At 39.6% G+C, this 15,209-nt stretch overlaps 1 protein-coding gene across 1 annotated transcript in view; it reads right to left on the reverse strand.

The window, feature by feature from the left end:
- Positions 1-15,209, reverse strand: part of ANKRD17 (ankyrin repeat domain 17) — a gene marked incomplete at its 5' end in the record, with an annotated part of 50,998 nt that overhangs the window by 13,933 nt on the left and 21,856 nt on the right. The window contains 8 exons of the mRNA XM_009578206.1: positions 1,169-1,264; positions 2,030-2,192; positions 3,028-3,203; positions 4,256-4,469; positions 5,214-5,356; positions 7,362-7,507; positions 7,690-7,801; positions 9,553-9,701. Coding sequence (XP_009576501.1) covers positions 1,169-1,264; positions 2,030-2,192; positions 3,028-3,203; positions 4,256-4,469; positions 5,214-5,356; positions 7,362-7,507; positions 7,690-7,801; positions 9,553-9,701 — 1,199 coding nt within the window. The remainder of the gene's footprint in view (positions 1-1,168; positions 1,265-2,029; positions 2,193-3,027; positions 3,204-4,255; positions 4,470-5,213; positions 5,357-7,361; positions 7,508-7,689; positions 7,802-9,552; positions 9,702-15,209) is intronic.

Here is a 15,209-nt window from a genome sequence, read left to right on the forward strand (position 1 = left end):
TATGTTTGAATATATGATCTCAAGCTTACACTTGTGGTTTTTTAACTGTTACTTTCTTTGCACAGGATTTTTTTTTTAAGGGAGAACTTTAAATTCCCTCCAGTAAGTTCCTCTTCATGCCCAACGTTGCAAACTGATATTCCGGTCACAGGTGTGACGTGCAATCAATAATCTACGTCTCAGCGTGTTGTGAACAGTACAAAGACAGTTCATAACCTATGCCCATTATGAAGACCAAAAAATCTTACGAAATAAGAGGCAAAGTGTCTGAAAGGTGAAGCAACTGCAGAAATAAAAATGTACCATAAAGCGACGTTGGTGTGGGTTTTTTCTGTTTGGTTTTGTTTTTTTTTTTTTTTTAAAAAGACTTTTGGGAAATATGTGAATATTATACTATTATAGTACGACTGAAACCTGTATTGGCTTCATAGCAGTGGAAAATGTTTAAATGCATAGGGTGCCTAGCATCATGGAAGCGGACAGCAGTCACAGCCACTGGCAATAAAACACATACCGATTTAAACATTAGCACCTCTTCGGCCTCAACATGCTTATCACAACTTGACACCCAGAAAAAAAGACAACTCAATTACAACGCAGTGGATCAGTGAAGAGATAGAAGCATTACAACCGTATTTCTGCACTGGTTGCTCTTCTCGTTTCTCTTACTACAAAATAGTTTTTGCCCTTTTGATCTGGACTGAAGATAAACCAAGTAAAACTGGACCTCCACGGGGAAGAGCAGCAGTCCACTTAATACGCTATAAGAAACCACTTTACTGTCAATTACGTTTTCCATCTTCTTTCTAGTACAAACATTTTTTACAAGATTGTTAATCTTTGTACTTAAGCTCACACGCACTCTTGGCAGAAGTTCATTCTGTTACCTCCACCCCACTGCAAAAGTCACCAAAATTCAGTACAAACTTGCTCAACGGGGAGGAATGCAGAGCAGAGTGAGGTAACGACTGGGAGAACACTTGAAAATAAGCACGGATAATAAACACCACCTTTACTACTATTCTGACAGCACTGAAAAATTCCAATGGGACTCATCATTTGTCTGAAATCTGTTGTGCCAGGAAGCCAAAGACCATTCATAACATCGACTCTAAAGCCGAGTCACAGCACTATTCCTTGTCAAATATTTTCTTTCTTACAATCTTACCTTATCAGTAATTGTTGCTATGTATCTCATGCATTCCGAGTCTGATGGAAACTGGTTTACTTCCTTCACTAGGTAGCGCACCACTTTTACATGACCCTGGAAAAAGAAATTTCAAGGATGACATTTTATATCAGGCCAGCTGCTTCTGGTTTGCTAAGACAAGCACTCATTGCAAAATACTTATTTTCAACTCCTTCAAATGCTGCTCTCAACAATTTTTTTTTTTTTTTTTTTTGGTGAATCTTTATCACCTCCTAAACTAGCGAGGCACGTTTCTTCACATTTATGACGCAAGAGAAAGCCATCAATTGCAGTACCTGTTGTCAGGTTGCCCTTACTCCAGCCATACTTTCACACACTTCTGCCTTCTATTTTGGTAGTTTTCAAAGGCCCAGCTCTGGCAACTTCACGGTTGCAAGCTCCTACAGTCATTTGCAATTTTTCAAGTACTGCAGCGCTCGAACCACACTGCCTTGCTAACAACAGTTATCTCTAGAGTCAAATCGGGCTCAACCGCACTTTTTTTTGGCAAAAGTGCCCATCCTCTCCTGTCTAAGAAACCAATCCAATTTCCCCCCAGTTCTATCACATATTGCTCCTCTCCGTACAAACACACTGCAATTTTCTCCTCAGACCCATGAGAACCAGCCTCAGTAAAGTGCCTATAAAGCAAGTTTCTACTAGAATTTAACACAGATATTATACAGGTGACACACATACCTGTTTTTGAAGATTTAATGCCAAGTATTAAAATTAGTTGACATATTTTTAAATACGTAGTTTCTGTCAGCTAGGTTTTATTTATAACTGTGTAGGGATGATCGAGACAGTACTAGCTAAGACCAAAGCTTCACATTCTACCTTTCGAAAGGCTGCCATAAGAGGAGTTATTTTCCTGTTATCAGCAGCATCCACATCAGCTCCAGCTTGAACTAGCAGTTGGACAACATCTAGATGCCCTCCATTTGCTGCCAGCCACAGCGGAGTATTCCCCTTCTTGTTACGCACGTCAATGTGAGCTCCTCTACAAAAACAAACACATTCAATCAAAACTCTGGACCAGATTTTCATTTCGTGTATCAACTAGACTGGCAAACCGGACATGCAACACAAGAACCATAAGGTAAAATTGAATAATCATTCTTACATCAAACATATGCATTCACAGAGTGCTTCTGCTTCCAAAATTACTTTTTTTATTTCTTCTGATGCTGTCAAGAGCCTCAACTCAGCCAAAAACCATTTTTAATACTCTAAATCATGCTGCCTTTCAGCTGTCTCTGAAGCTTCTCTAATTACTTTATTAACTCCCATCCGTCAGTACACTGTATTCTTCATTAGCTCACTTACAACAACTTATGACATTTCAAGTGCAAGCCAACAACCAGTGCGACTACTTGGAAAATAGATATCCCAAAGCTTATCAGGAAACATAATTACACTGAATGTGCATTGTGATCAATCTAAAAAAAATGAAATCATTAAGACGTATGTTTTGTGCACATCTTCTGTTGTTTAAGGACTTCACGCTACCATGCAAAATGGGTGTGTGTCACTATAAGTACATATATGTAAACTTGACAAGAAATTTTTTATTCCTAACATTCATGATTCAGTGAGGTAAGAAAAACTGAATTAGTCCATTCGGGCAAAAGCAAGCACTCCAACACCAAAGAGAACTTCGTTTGATCACTATCGATAAATAAAAATACATAGTAATGGTTGACAGACAGAACCTTTCCAATTTCCTACCCTGTAGTGTATATTGGGAAATATTACTGTATATTTGGAAAGATTACTTTAAGTAAGGCCATATTCAAGACACTTTTCTTCAAGCAGCACACTTGCAAATACAGTACCTGCTGATGAGAAGCTCGCAAAATTTGTAGTGCCCTTTGTCTGCTGCAATAGTTAAAGCTGTATCTCTTGAGGAAGGTACTGGAGGAGCATTTACATCTGCACCTTTGTCCAGCAGAACTCTGCCCACTTCTGCATATCCACCAGAAGCTGCTTCCATTAATGGTGTGAGGCCAGTCTGAGACAAGCAAGCAGGAAAAATAAGCAATCAGTTGGGGGTGGGGGAGCAGGGGTGTGTTTTACTAGAGAGCCAGGATTTATTTCAACTTCCAACGACATATTTCTAGTTCTGGGGTACAGATTCCAATTGTTACCTGGCTAATTTTATGCTAAGCCAATAGCTTAGCAACATTTTGAAGGTGAGCTCATCTTCAGCTGGCTCGAGAAGAGCTTTCACTGAGCAGCACAGTGCTAAGAGGGATCCAAAGCCCACTGCTGTCAGTGTCTCAAAACGAACCCAACCAGCCTTGAACAGATGAGCGTGGTCAGCACTACGTCCCACGAGGTGCCCATGTTATTATACAGATGATGCAAATCCCATTTCCTACCTTCATTACGAGATCCTACACAGCAACGTCCAGAAAGCACCTGGCTAGCTGAAGGGGACACGTAACTTTAGCAAGAAGAATACCTAGCAGCAATCAGTACTGTGAAGGTCCTTTTGAGCTCCTCTATGGCAACCATTAAGTACAGCGGAAAAGGAGAACAGAATGCCACATTTGTAGGTGGTCTCTTTTTTCCTCCCCCTCAATATTGTAGCCATTTTTCTAGTGAACAGCCTTTCCTGCCATTTAAAGATTTGGGGTCAACTGACAGGCTCTCAGGCACACACACCCCCTTTCAATTGTGCATCACCACTGTGGATATGGGCAGCTGGCCAGACAGAAGAGAACAGACCACGAGCATACCTAGGCCAAGATTCCAGCTATTTTTAAATACATGAAAACCTTCTATTTTTATTAAGTTAACAGATTACTATTCTTACGCTTGTAAGCACCTGAAGATGCATTAAGGCTTCAGAAGAAACTTATTTTTTTATGAACAGTGTACCCACGAAAATACTAGCCCTTAATTGCAGCCATTATTTTTCTTTACAATACATGGTTCAGTTCAGTTAACTGAACTAGACAAGTTAACTTGCACAAAAGGGAAGAAAATCAGATAGCCACAGAGAAGTGATGACTCACAAGCATCTCTTTATGCAGACTTATTCAGCTATTTGCCCCTTACCTTAGCTCTATGTTCCACATTAGCTTTTCTATCAAGCAGCAGGCTAACCACTTCAGTTCTCCCTTGGAAACAAGCCAGAGTCAGTGCTGTATTCCTGTTGGTCTCTATCTGGGCATTTATATCAGAGCCCATGTCCAGTAACAGCTTGACAGCAGCAGTGTGCCCATTCATGGCTGCCAACATTAAGGGAGAAATGCCCAATTTGCTACCAGTTCTGGAAGAAAAAAAAATAAAACCCACAAAACTCCTTAAATCATAATCACATTTCTGAAATGGCTTTAACAAAACTAGTGAAGACAGAGTACCTAGCCAAGACCGAAAAATCGGCTACACAGCAGCCATTACTGAAACTACAAGACATTCTCCATAGTAGCATTGCTTAGGACAAATATTTCTACTTAGAGATACTACACGTTACCTTTTAATTGCTGTAAATTTAAAGGCACGTCTTACGAGGAGCGTAAATTTTGCTTGGAGTCGACCTGTGCAGTGCACAGCTCAGCTATTTTCTACCTCCCAATGGATGCAAAAGCATTACACACATGCACACACACACAGGAAAGGCTTTCATTAAACTACACAGGGAAAACAGAGGGATAACACACACACACACACACTTCCTTCACATAACCCAGAACTAATTTCAATCCAGCTGGCCAACCAGAGCAGTAAGAAAGATTTCTTTGACAAAGACAACTGATCATATGATATAGGAAAGAAGTCAACAAAATACATCGAGGGACTCGGAATTTAAAAAAGCCTTAGAAAAGCACAGTCAAAACCTTTCGTTTCTAACTTAAGAGGAAAGAAGCGTACTACAATTAAACAATACATTGGTCGTGATCATGTAAGAATAGTAAGATTTTGCTCCACATAGTTGTCAAGAAATCCTTCTGGAAAAGGTAATAACTCAGAACACTACAGAAACCGTGAGAGGAGGAGTGAAAAGGGAACTTGCCTGGAATTTATTTCTGCCCCAGCATTTAGCAGAATCTTGATAATGTTCACATAACCACCAGAAGCGGCGAGGCTTAAAGGTGTGTAATCAGAAACATTCCTGTGCTCTTTATTTGCCCCTCGAGCTAGCAGCAACTCCACCACCTGCAGTATTTTAAGAAATAACATCTGGTTTTATCCCGAACTTGCAAATCTATCCAGGGCAAATGTTTTCGAAACCTAAATATACCACTGGTATCTTCCAACAGTAAGAAAGTGATTTTACTCAGTTGCTTCCATCCTCACCTCCATGAACAGATGAGGCTGCAAGTATGTTCCCAAAGCCACTGTAAAGCTTCCTTTAAAAATAAATCATGATCCCTCATTAGCATGCTTAAATCATTCATACCAAATGGTATAACATAGCAAGAAAAAATTGCTTTTTTTAATGATTATTTCAGCCGTCTGCCAAAAACAGAGATGCAGCTTGAATATTGTATACAAAGTGCTCTTGCTTTTTGTCCTCTCCCACTTTAATGCTCAGTTCACTATCAAGTGAAAAACTCATTCTCAAACCAAAGCTGCAGAGCAAACAGGAAAGCAGTTGCGTGCTTTTCTCTTATGTTCTCTGTTTACACCACTACACCGGAAGGTTGTACACAGATTGTACACAGAAATGTCATGCAAAAGCCGTTAGAAAAATTAACATTTCCATCCCTTGCTGGTTTTCTCTGTACGCAAACAAAACCAACACAAATACTTCTTACATTATTCCTTCCTTACCCAAACGATTCACAGCTTCCCACATTCTACATGAAGCTTACATTCTGTAATGAAGTTTCTGCAGAAGACTTGACAAGAAACTAAACTGTCTAGCAACATAAAATCATAATGAACACTGAAGTGAAAACCCGTTGTGTCATCTCCAGTGCAATGTTTTATTTGCTCCGCTTTCAGCTTTTAAGCGTAAAACATGTTTAGATTAGACCCGCACAACTGAAGCCAAGGGCTTTTCAATCAGAATATTTTCCCTTGAAATCACAGAACACACATACTGCAAAATACAAAAATTGGGGCGGGAGGGCATCCCGACATCATCTCTACTGCCCAAAGCCCAGAGTTTTCCCATCTTCTTTACCAAAAAAGATGAAAGAAAACACGATGTGAGAAACACAGACCAGCAAATCTCTGAAATGGTAAGCATAAATTCACCTTTGCTATATGAGGTCGCTGGCCACAAAGTCTGCTATGAGAGACTTACTAAAAAGCAGGCCTTTGCCTTCACCAGAGAGCACGTGATTGTCATTGCAGCTAATCCACCCAATGTCTGAAATCTTCCAGATGGCACTAAAAACATGCCAGAAGAGCTACAAGTTTCCAGTAAGATTTTGTCTAGGGAGTAATCACCTTGTAAATGCCACAGTATCACTGTTAAGACAACCTGCGGAAGTGGGAGAGGTGTATCCAACCTCATTAATTTCCAGATGGCCATAGGCAGAGGAAGGTGATCCTGCACCAGAATACATAGCTTCCACTGTGGCTTTTGCAATCCAAATAGTAGAAGCATTAATAGAATTATACACTTAAGACTTGTAATAACCATTAGAAAAAAATAAAAAGGCAGATTTCATAATTACATCACAAAATACACTATTTCACATAACATTCAAAAAAAAATTCTCTACATTTACTTTTGATCTATCATTTGAAAAACGTTTTTTGTGTTTTTAGTCAGAGACACTGGAGTCATCTGCAGTACTCCAATATCCTATGGCCTATACAGAAACCATTAAAAAACCCTCTTGGCTCATATAGGGAGCTGATTCACGTCTAACTCCAGCTTCTCAACAAGAACACTCATCGCATCCACTTTTATGTCTACATCTAATTATACTGTTAAAAGCCCCATAATGAGCCACTAATGATTACTGTCATGAGGTCATCTGCGCAGCATTGGTCCAGCTTATAAAGACAGAAAAAGCAATTTTTATCAGATATGCTGCAATAGGTAACTTGGACAATGTGAAGCTCTTTGCATCCTTTTTAAAAAACACCATCTTGAAATAGAACAGTGAATTAACTTACTGTAAGTTATCTGGAAGATAGCTTTAGTATACTGACACATTATGTAATCTACACACTGCTTCTGAAGACCTATGTTTTACTTCACCTCTTGTCTCCCTCCTGAACAAGCCAACGACAAGGGAGTGTCCTTGGTTCTCTCAGACTGGGCTTCAATATCAGCTCCATTATCCAGTAAGATTTCAACAACACCCACGTGGCCGGCTGTAGCAGCCAAAATAAGCGGAGTAAACCCTGAAATGAAAAAGGATGTTTGAAGAGTCCACATTCACAGCTTAAGTTTAAGTGCCATAAGTTAAACCACCAGAAAAGCAAGCCTGAAAGCTTCACATAAAGACTACGCTTGTTGTGTATTTATTTAGTGGGATACACCGGAAAACCAGCGACGGTCTGCACTGCCATAGTGAGATACCTACCTTTCTTGTCCCTGTGTTCAATATTAGCTCCTCTCTCTAACAGTGTTTGAACTAGTTCTTCGTGGCCACCAGCACAAGCAAGTGTCAATGCTGTGTCATGATTACTCTCAGTCTAAAAGAAACAGACATCACATACACAAGATTATAAATATTTCCTCTTTCAAGTACAACCCTTGTTATATTGCATATTAGCCCAAGTACAACTATATCAGTTCAGAATAAAAAGCATCTATAAGCTTAAGACATGTCTACTGATTATGTCACAGTTATCTGTTGTGTTCAAGTTCATCACAGGATTCTACCCCTCAAGGCAGCTCTGTTGAGAGATTTGAGACCAACTCCTGACAAGAAGCGAGATTCTTCCAGAACCGAGATTTCCTCCGTGCTTTGCTAACTAGATCTACTTCTTTACCAGTGCTTGACTGTGACCTTTAAAAGGTATAATGAAGATAAGAATTCTATCTTCAATTCTTAACTCTCCGGTTAAACCAAAGGGGCAAAAACTCCCCATCTCATTGCTACTGTTGCCGAAGCCTCTGAACTGTAGAAATCAGCTACAGCGAGTCCACCTATCACAGTAACCAAAGAGAACAAAACAACTGAAAATACAGAGAAATCTTTGAGCTTACGCTCTGCTTCTAAGTTTTTTCCCTTTAGAGCACTCATACACTGTCTCCAAGTGAGCATTTCTAGTGGTAGATAGTTCTCGGTAACAGCACAGAGCCCTTACCAAACCCTGATTCTGCCTATTAAACACTTGCAATGAAACAACGCGCATTTCATTTCTCAGTGTCGCCAGGGCCCATGTAAATGACCCCATCCTACTTGAAAGGGCAACTGAGAAACTCAGAGGATTACCGGCACTGTTAGTTACAGCGTAGGAACTGACTAAAATGACACCTCTCTCTTCCTAAACAACAACAAACACCAAAACCACCCAAAACGCACCAAGACACACACATGTCTTAGCTACTACGAGAACTTAGGTTGACTTTACTCTATTATGACCCAGGGTAGTTGGCAACTTATCGTAACATTGATCTGCACTGGTGTCTACCAGCTAACAACGAGGCCGGTCAGGCTATGGCAAGACCTCCTGAACACGGTCACAGCAGAAACCAAGCCAAGTGCCGCGAGCAACTGAAGTAGCCAAGACTGGTTTTCCAGAGGTTCCTCCCTCTTTCTCCACAAGAATGTCATGCCTTTCCTCTTCTCCACACTCCCCACATCTTAGCCATGTTATGTACAGTCTAGAACTATGCAAATACGTATGCTAGTTAGTATATGAATGCTTTTTTTTTTTTTTGATGGCCGGCTACCTGCAAGTCAACATAAAGTAGCCCTTTTAAAAATTACTTTCAACACAGAAATGCTTTTTCCTTAGTGGAAATGAGACTTTGAATTATTTCCTCTTCTTAAAAAACTTACAGAAGTCTTTAGTTTCAATACTTTCATACTTCTGTCAAGCTGGGTGATCATTGGCCAACAACTTCAAGCACAACCAGCAGAAACAGTGTGCAACAGTTTAAGACTTATTTTTGTTTTAGGGTATCAGGCCAGAAAAAAAACTTAATTTCTGTCAGAAGACAACTTCGCTGTTTCTCATCATCACTCTAACAACAATGAAGTAAGAAATACAAGTGTTTAGTCATTCAAAAGACCTTCCCTTTTGTTCAGTGAGAGCACAGAGGAAAGTGGGTTGCAACTCTCTGGGGAGTTGTACAGGCTTTCGAAAAGCAGCAAATCAAGTCTCTCTAACACAATTCATTATACAACAGAGCTGTTTACTATCCTTGAATTATTCAGGATACAGAAGCAAAATAGCTTCACGCATCTGTGCTGCAGCGACAATTGCAGGCTTACCTGCGCATCGATATCTATAGCAGGGTAGATTGGTAGCATGGCTGAAGGAGAAATGATAGGACTCGGAGTTGGCGTCTGAGGTTGGGAGACAGAAGTTGCAATGCTGTGGGTAGGAGTGTTTGACATTGCAGATGCTCTTCCGCTCACTGCTGTTGAACAGAATAATTACACTTAGTAAAAGCAAAACACTTTACTTCTAATGTTTTAACGTGACAATAAATGGACAGTGGGACAGAACTCCCACCGACAGACAGAACTCCCTAAAAACATTATTTTCCACAAATACGTATTTTCTACACATTTAACCCAATTTTTGAACCTTTAACTCTTTGAATTTAACAGCTATGAAAAAGGTTAACTGTATTGGATGAAAGAAATAGGTAAGTATCAGACTGGCATGTTTCCTAGAAGCCCACCACAATTTTTTTTTTTTTTTTTTTTTTTTTTTTTTAAACCGAAGATATTTCCTACAACAAGTCAGCCATTATTTGGACCAGGAGTTCCATACCTTTAGAAGCAGGACTGCAGAACAAGTCCAATCAATGGGCATCTGTGCAATTTTTCTTAAAACAGTTGAAAAATTCTCATATAAAAGTCTGTCCAACCTTCAACCCCCACCATCCCAGCCCCCATAAACGTAACAAAAAAGCAACAGTGCTTGTGTCAGGATGCTCACATGGCAGAATTTGTTGAAACCAGAGAAGTGGAAGCTTCTTAACAGTCATTTTGCAGCAACTTTGGTCAAGGTTGTCAGCGTAAGCAACAGGTAATACCATTTTACAGTTGATGACAGTATATCGACATGACACAAAATAGCACCGACTGCCACACTTCCCTGAAATTCGTTTCATACATATAAAGTTTAAAAATACAGAGCAAACTTGAATCTTACAACAGCCTTTGGGGAAAAACTCCCACTTTCCTTTAAAGAACTCAATGTTTTTCTCCCTGACTTTTCTCCAGTACTTCTACAGGTCTTTGTCAGGTGTGATCAGTAAAGGAGAAAGTAAAGTACTGTACACTTCTCCTGTCAAGCTGACAAAAGCACCTTTAACTGCAAATGAAAGAAATGCAGTTTCCACATATCGTCCGTGTTCATGTAGTACACACCACCAAGTAACCTTATGGAACATCAAAATAATGCCCCTTTATCCCCAACTTTGCAAGTCCTGTTCATTTTTTAAACAGGTTTAATAATCAGCCGTGTTCCTCACTGTCAGCCGTTGATAATTAGCTCCTATATTTAATTTGAAGTGCTAAGTTTTTCAACAGATGCCACAAAAACTGCATCCTAACACGCCAATTTGTTGGCAGTTATGTTTTTCATGCATTACTAATTTAATTTCTGGACTTCCTATACCAAATCCCAGCAAAGCAGCCAATAAATGTCACTGAAAGAAACAAAGAACCCCCCACTTATAACATAAAAAGTAGGGTTAACCTTCTATTCAAGAGTGTACCAAGATTCAAACTCTCTTGATCTTTGTATTAGAGTGCCTTTGGAAAACTTTTCTCATCTTACGAGACAAATCACGCTAGGAACAGATTAAAAGAAACATAGAGAAGCTAAGCTAAAATATTCTGACATAAGGTCAAAAACTATGGCGTAAGTTCTGTACAGAGGAGAACTAACCAAAGATGGTAACAGAACATCATTCAGTGGAGCATCAAATTTAAACTCGTCTCGTTCCTTCTTCTCACTGTAAATTAGAGATATAACCTAAAAACACAACTTCAAATTGGTTTCATATAGAAGGATAAGAAGTTGCCAGTTTCAACTCCTGCTCCCCTCTTTACATATACCATCATAACAAGTGATTTTGAAAAATCAGCATATTTACCTTCTTTCTGTAAGTTCAAAGAGGAAGTTACAGCAGCATAAAACAGTAAAGGAGTTATAAAGGATCATGATTCTTGACTCTCATATCTAGTCCCAAACAACTCGATAAAGATGACAAAATGGACTGGAAACTAACCAAATACGACTAACTCAGATGATACAAAAGCACCATCACCAAATAATCCACAGGTGAAAAAAGTTAACCCTGCTACAGCAGCACATGTATTTTAAACAGTTGCTAAGAATTACTGCTGTAATCCCATCATGGGGGCTTGGGAGCATCTACTACATTACAGGAGGGACTATTAAAGTTCGACTTAAAAAAAAAAAGTAAAAAACAAGGCAGTTAGGAAGGTCTCAATTCAGGTAAAGTCTATTTTTTATACCAATGGTGTTGCAGCAAGGGGGAGGAAAAAAACAAACAAAAAAAAAACAAACGAGAGAGACATGTTTAAAAGCCAACACCCCCAAAAACAAATGAGAGAGACATGTTTAAAAGCCAACACCCCTCTTTCCACAAGGAAGAAAACGTTTATTGTATAACCCATATATAAATGTTTTTATGCATGCCAGTAGAGGAGAATATGCATGTTGACTTACAATTCTCATATTAAATCTATTTCAAGTGTGCTTCAGCAATAATTCACAGACAAATATAGCTCATATCCCTACAACACATTTCACTGAGTGAAGGTATTAATTTTTATGGATAATGACTTGAATTATATTTATTTCAGCATCACCTGTGCAGAGCTCAAATTTGTAATGAACATGCCAAGGGCAACGAACAGAATCTTTATGGTACCCAAACAAAAATATTAAAAGTTTTCAATGAGCCAAAAGGTTTTCACAACAGTCTTGAGCAGTGAAAAGAGTAACCAACTAGCTCGATCATCAAATCTAAATGCACTGACAGTCAAAGGTTTATCTTTCCCATCTACTCTAAAGTACCAGTGGCAAAATTCAACCAAAACTCTGTACTTCAACATTAAAATATCATTACTTCATGCCTGGGATAACGAAGTCTTCAAAGCTAGTTCACTATTAGAATCTTTTAGTATATACGTGCCTTGGTACGGGACCAGCTACCTGTCTTAATCACGTTACGAAATAAGGTCAAGCTTCTTTGTCAGAACACATCACTGCAAGCACCGTTTGGCTATTCTAGTCAAAGTCTGTTACATTTGTTTGGGTATCAGACAACCAGTTTTGTGCTTACTGATATTAGGAGCGTACCTGCTCTTCATCTTGATTTCTTTCTGGACATCTCAACTTTCTCTTAGCTTAAATTAATAAAAGTACAGCCTCACAGCTGCTACCTTCTCCCCCAGGCCCACCAGCCTCATCATCCAGAGAAGCATTTGATTTACAAATGCAGCCCCGGTATCAGGGGAGGAAAGAAAAAGCCAAGCTGACAAATTAGAAAACCTGAGAACTAGCAGAAGATACTCAACATTTGAGCCAACAGGATTTTCTCCTTACTGATCTGCATGTCCTGAATCAAATAGTGTATCTGGAAAAAAGCCTAACATTTTGAAAAGGAACACAGCGTTGTTCGCGCTGTTCAAGTTTGCCGCTGCTTCGACTACTTCATATTTTCACTAAGTGCAAGATGTTACAGAAACGAAGCACTTAATCTCATTTCATCTTTATGTTGACCATTAAGTTTCTTACTAGTGTTGTCTGATTGTCATGAGCACAAGCATTGTTCTTAAGCATTTATTCCTTATCTCTTGTAATGTCAACAGTAGATGTATAAAAGAACTATTTCACATTACACTGCAATAAGCCAAGATGAGCAACTGAAACAAAACCACATTTCAAGAAATATACTAGATACCTCCTCAGCTTTTTCCAACCTGTTTCAAGCCAGCTCAACAGGCTTGCTCCGGATCAGTTTCTTCTCCTCTACCCCCAGTTTCTCTGCAGTGTCTTAAGTTATTAAAAGCTACGTTCCTGCCACACATGCTTAAAACCAATACAGAACACTTGAGATGCGTAACGTATCTTGAACTACAAGAGTCAAAGTTATGTTCTGAATTCAAATACAAATACACAGCATTGCTTCTACACACTAACAGCTCCACGGATGAAGCCTGAAAAGCACACCACACCTGTGGTCTCAACCATTATTAGTTATAGTCTGTAAGGTAGACTGTCACAGGCTCAGTCCCACACAAAACCAGCTGCCTAGCAATACATGGAAGTTTCTTAATATTCCAAGGACAAAGGTCTAAATGCATTTACCATCCATTTTCAAGAACAGCGTAACCATTGCCAGCAACCAGTTGCAGTTACACCAGCGCACAGAAGGCTGCATCCTCAGTTTTCTGCAGCTCCTGCACGGGTTACAAGTGGGACAAAACCTCCTGATTTTTCTGTGATGCTGGTGCTCTACAGTTATATTCTCAGTATTGAGTTTCTGTGAAGAACTTAGAGTCAACGCACATTCTTTCTCACATTCTAATTTAAACAGTTAACAGTTAAAACTGACTCATCCCACAAGGTAGCTTCCAGGAATTAATCTTATCAAGCGCTTCAAGATTCCTGAAGTTCTTTGTGAGGGTCTGTTACTGGACATAATCCTTTGAATAGTTACTACTTGAAAGTTCTTTGTGAGGGTCTGTTACTGGACATAATCCTTTGAATAGTTACTACTTGGAAAAAAGCTTCCTCTTAAAAATAGGGATATATTTTTTCTTTATATCCTTAACACACCATTTAACATACGCAATATTTTCATTCAAGAGTTGCGTAACTAACCCTAAAAAATACTTCCATTCACTAGTTTCACAGCAAACAAAGAACTAGTCCAACATCTGAAGCTGAAGAGCAAACCTTTTGCTTGTCATCAATTCAAGCAGGATCAGAAAGGAGCCCTAAGCTAAATTGCGAAGTTTATTTACTACTTTTTCAACTTATCCGACTTCTTTCTTTAAAAAAAGCGCCCAAACCTCTTATCTTGGTACATTCTCTCACTGTGTTTCCAGGCAAATTGCGCAGAGCTCTGGTAACACCAATTGGCTTCTCTAATAGCAAGGAATCCTACATTGAAGTCCCAGAGTTTATCTAGCAACAACACTTGACCTCTACAGCAGCAATACCCATGTCTTAAACTCGCCTCCGACAAATACCAGCACTTGCACAACCTGGCCTTGTTTTAAACAAGTACTTAAAATGGGGAAATAAACTCATTGTTTGCAACTAATTAAGCAGAGAGATGAACATTAGATAAAGTTTGCACAATCAAGGTGAAGTTATCTTTTTGTAACCAGTGCCGCAAGCCATAGCTCCATGATGGAACTAAACTCAAGTCATCTCAGGAACAGAGATTTTAATCTATGGGAACACTCTACAGGATTCCTATTAAAGCAATACACAAAGCTACTGATAAAATATTTAGCTGCTGCGTGCATGTTTTGGGTTACATTGAGCCCATTTCACCTCCCCACTAAATTCTCATGTGGGGATTCAAATTGGCACTTAAGTTGTATACCCAGATCTGTATCTGCTCTCGCTTAAAAAAACCCCTAAAATTAGCCACTTCACAGAAAAGCAAAGATGGAATTGCATCTGTAGAGTTTTTAACAGACGTGCCACAAATGCCTTCCGGAGCACAATTCGCTGGGGGATGAAGGGATGGAGAGCAGCCCTGCCGAGAAGGACTCGGGGGTACTGGCGGACGACAAGCTGGACGTGAGCCGATAACGTGCGCTCACAGCCCAGAAGGCCAACCGTACCCCGGGCTGCATCAAAAGCAGGGTGGCCAGCAGGTCGAGGGAGGCGATTCTGACCCTCTGCTCCGCTCCGGCGAGAC

The sequence above is a fragment of the Fulmarus glacialis genome, unplaced genomic scaffold (assembly GCF_000690835.1).
Source record: "Fulmarus glacialis isolate BGI_N327 unplaced genomic scaffold, ASM69083v1 scaffold5665, whole genome shotgun sequence".
NCBI classification, from domain to species: domain Eukaryota; kingdom Metazoa; phylum Chordata; class Aves; order Procellariiformes; family Procellariidae; genus Fulmarus; species Fulmarus glacialis.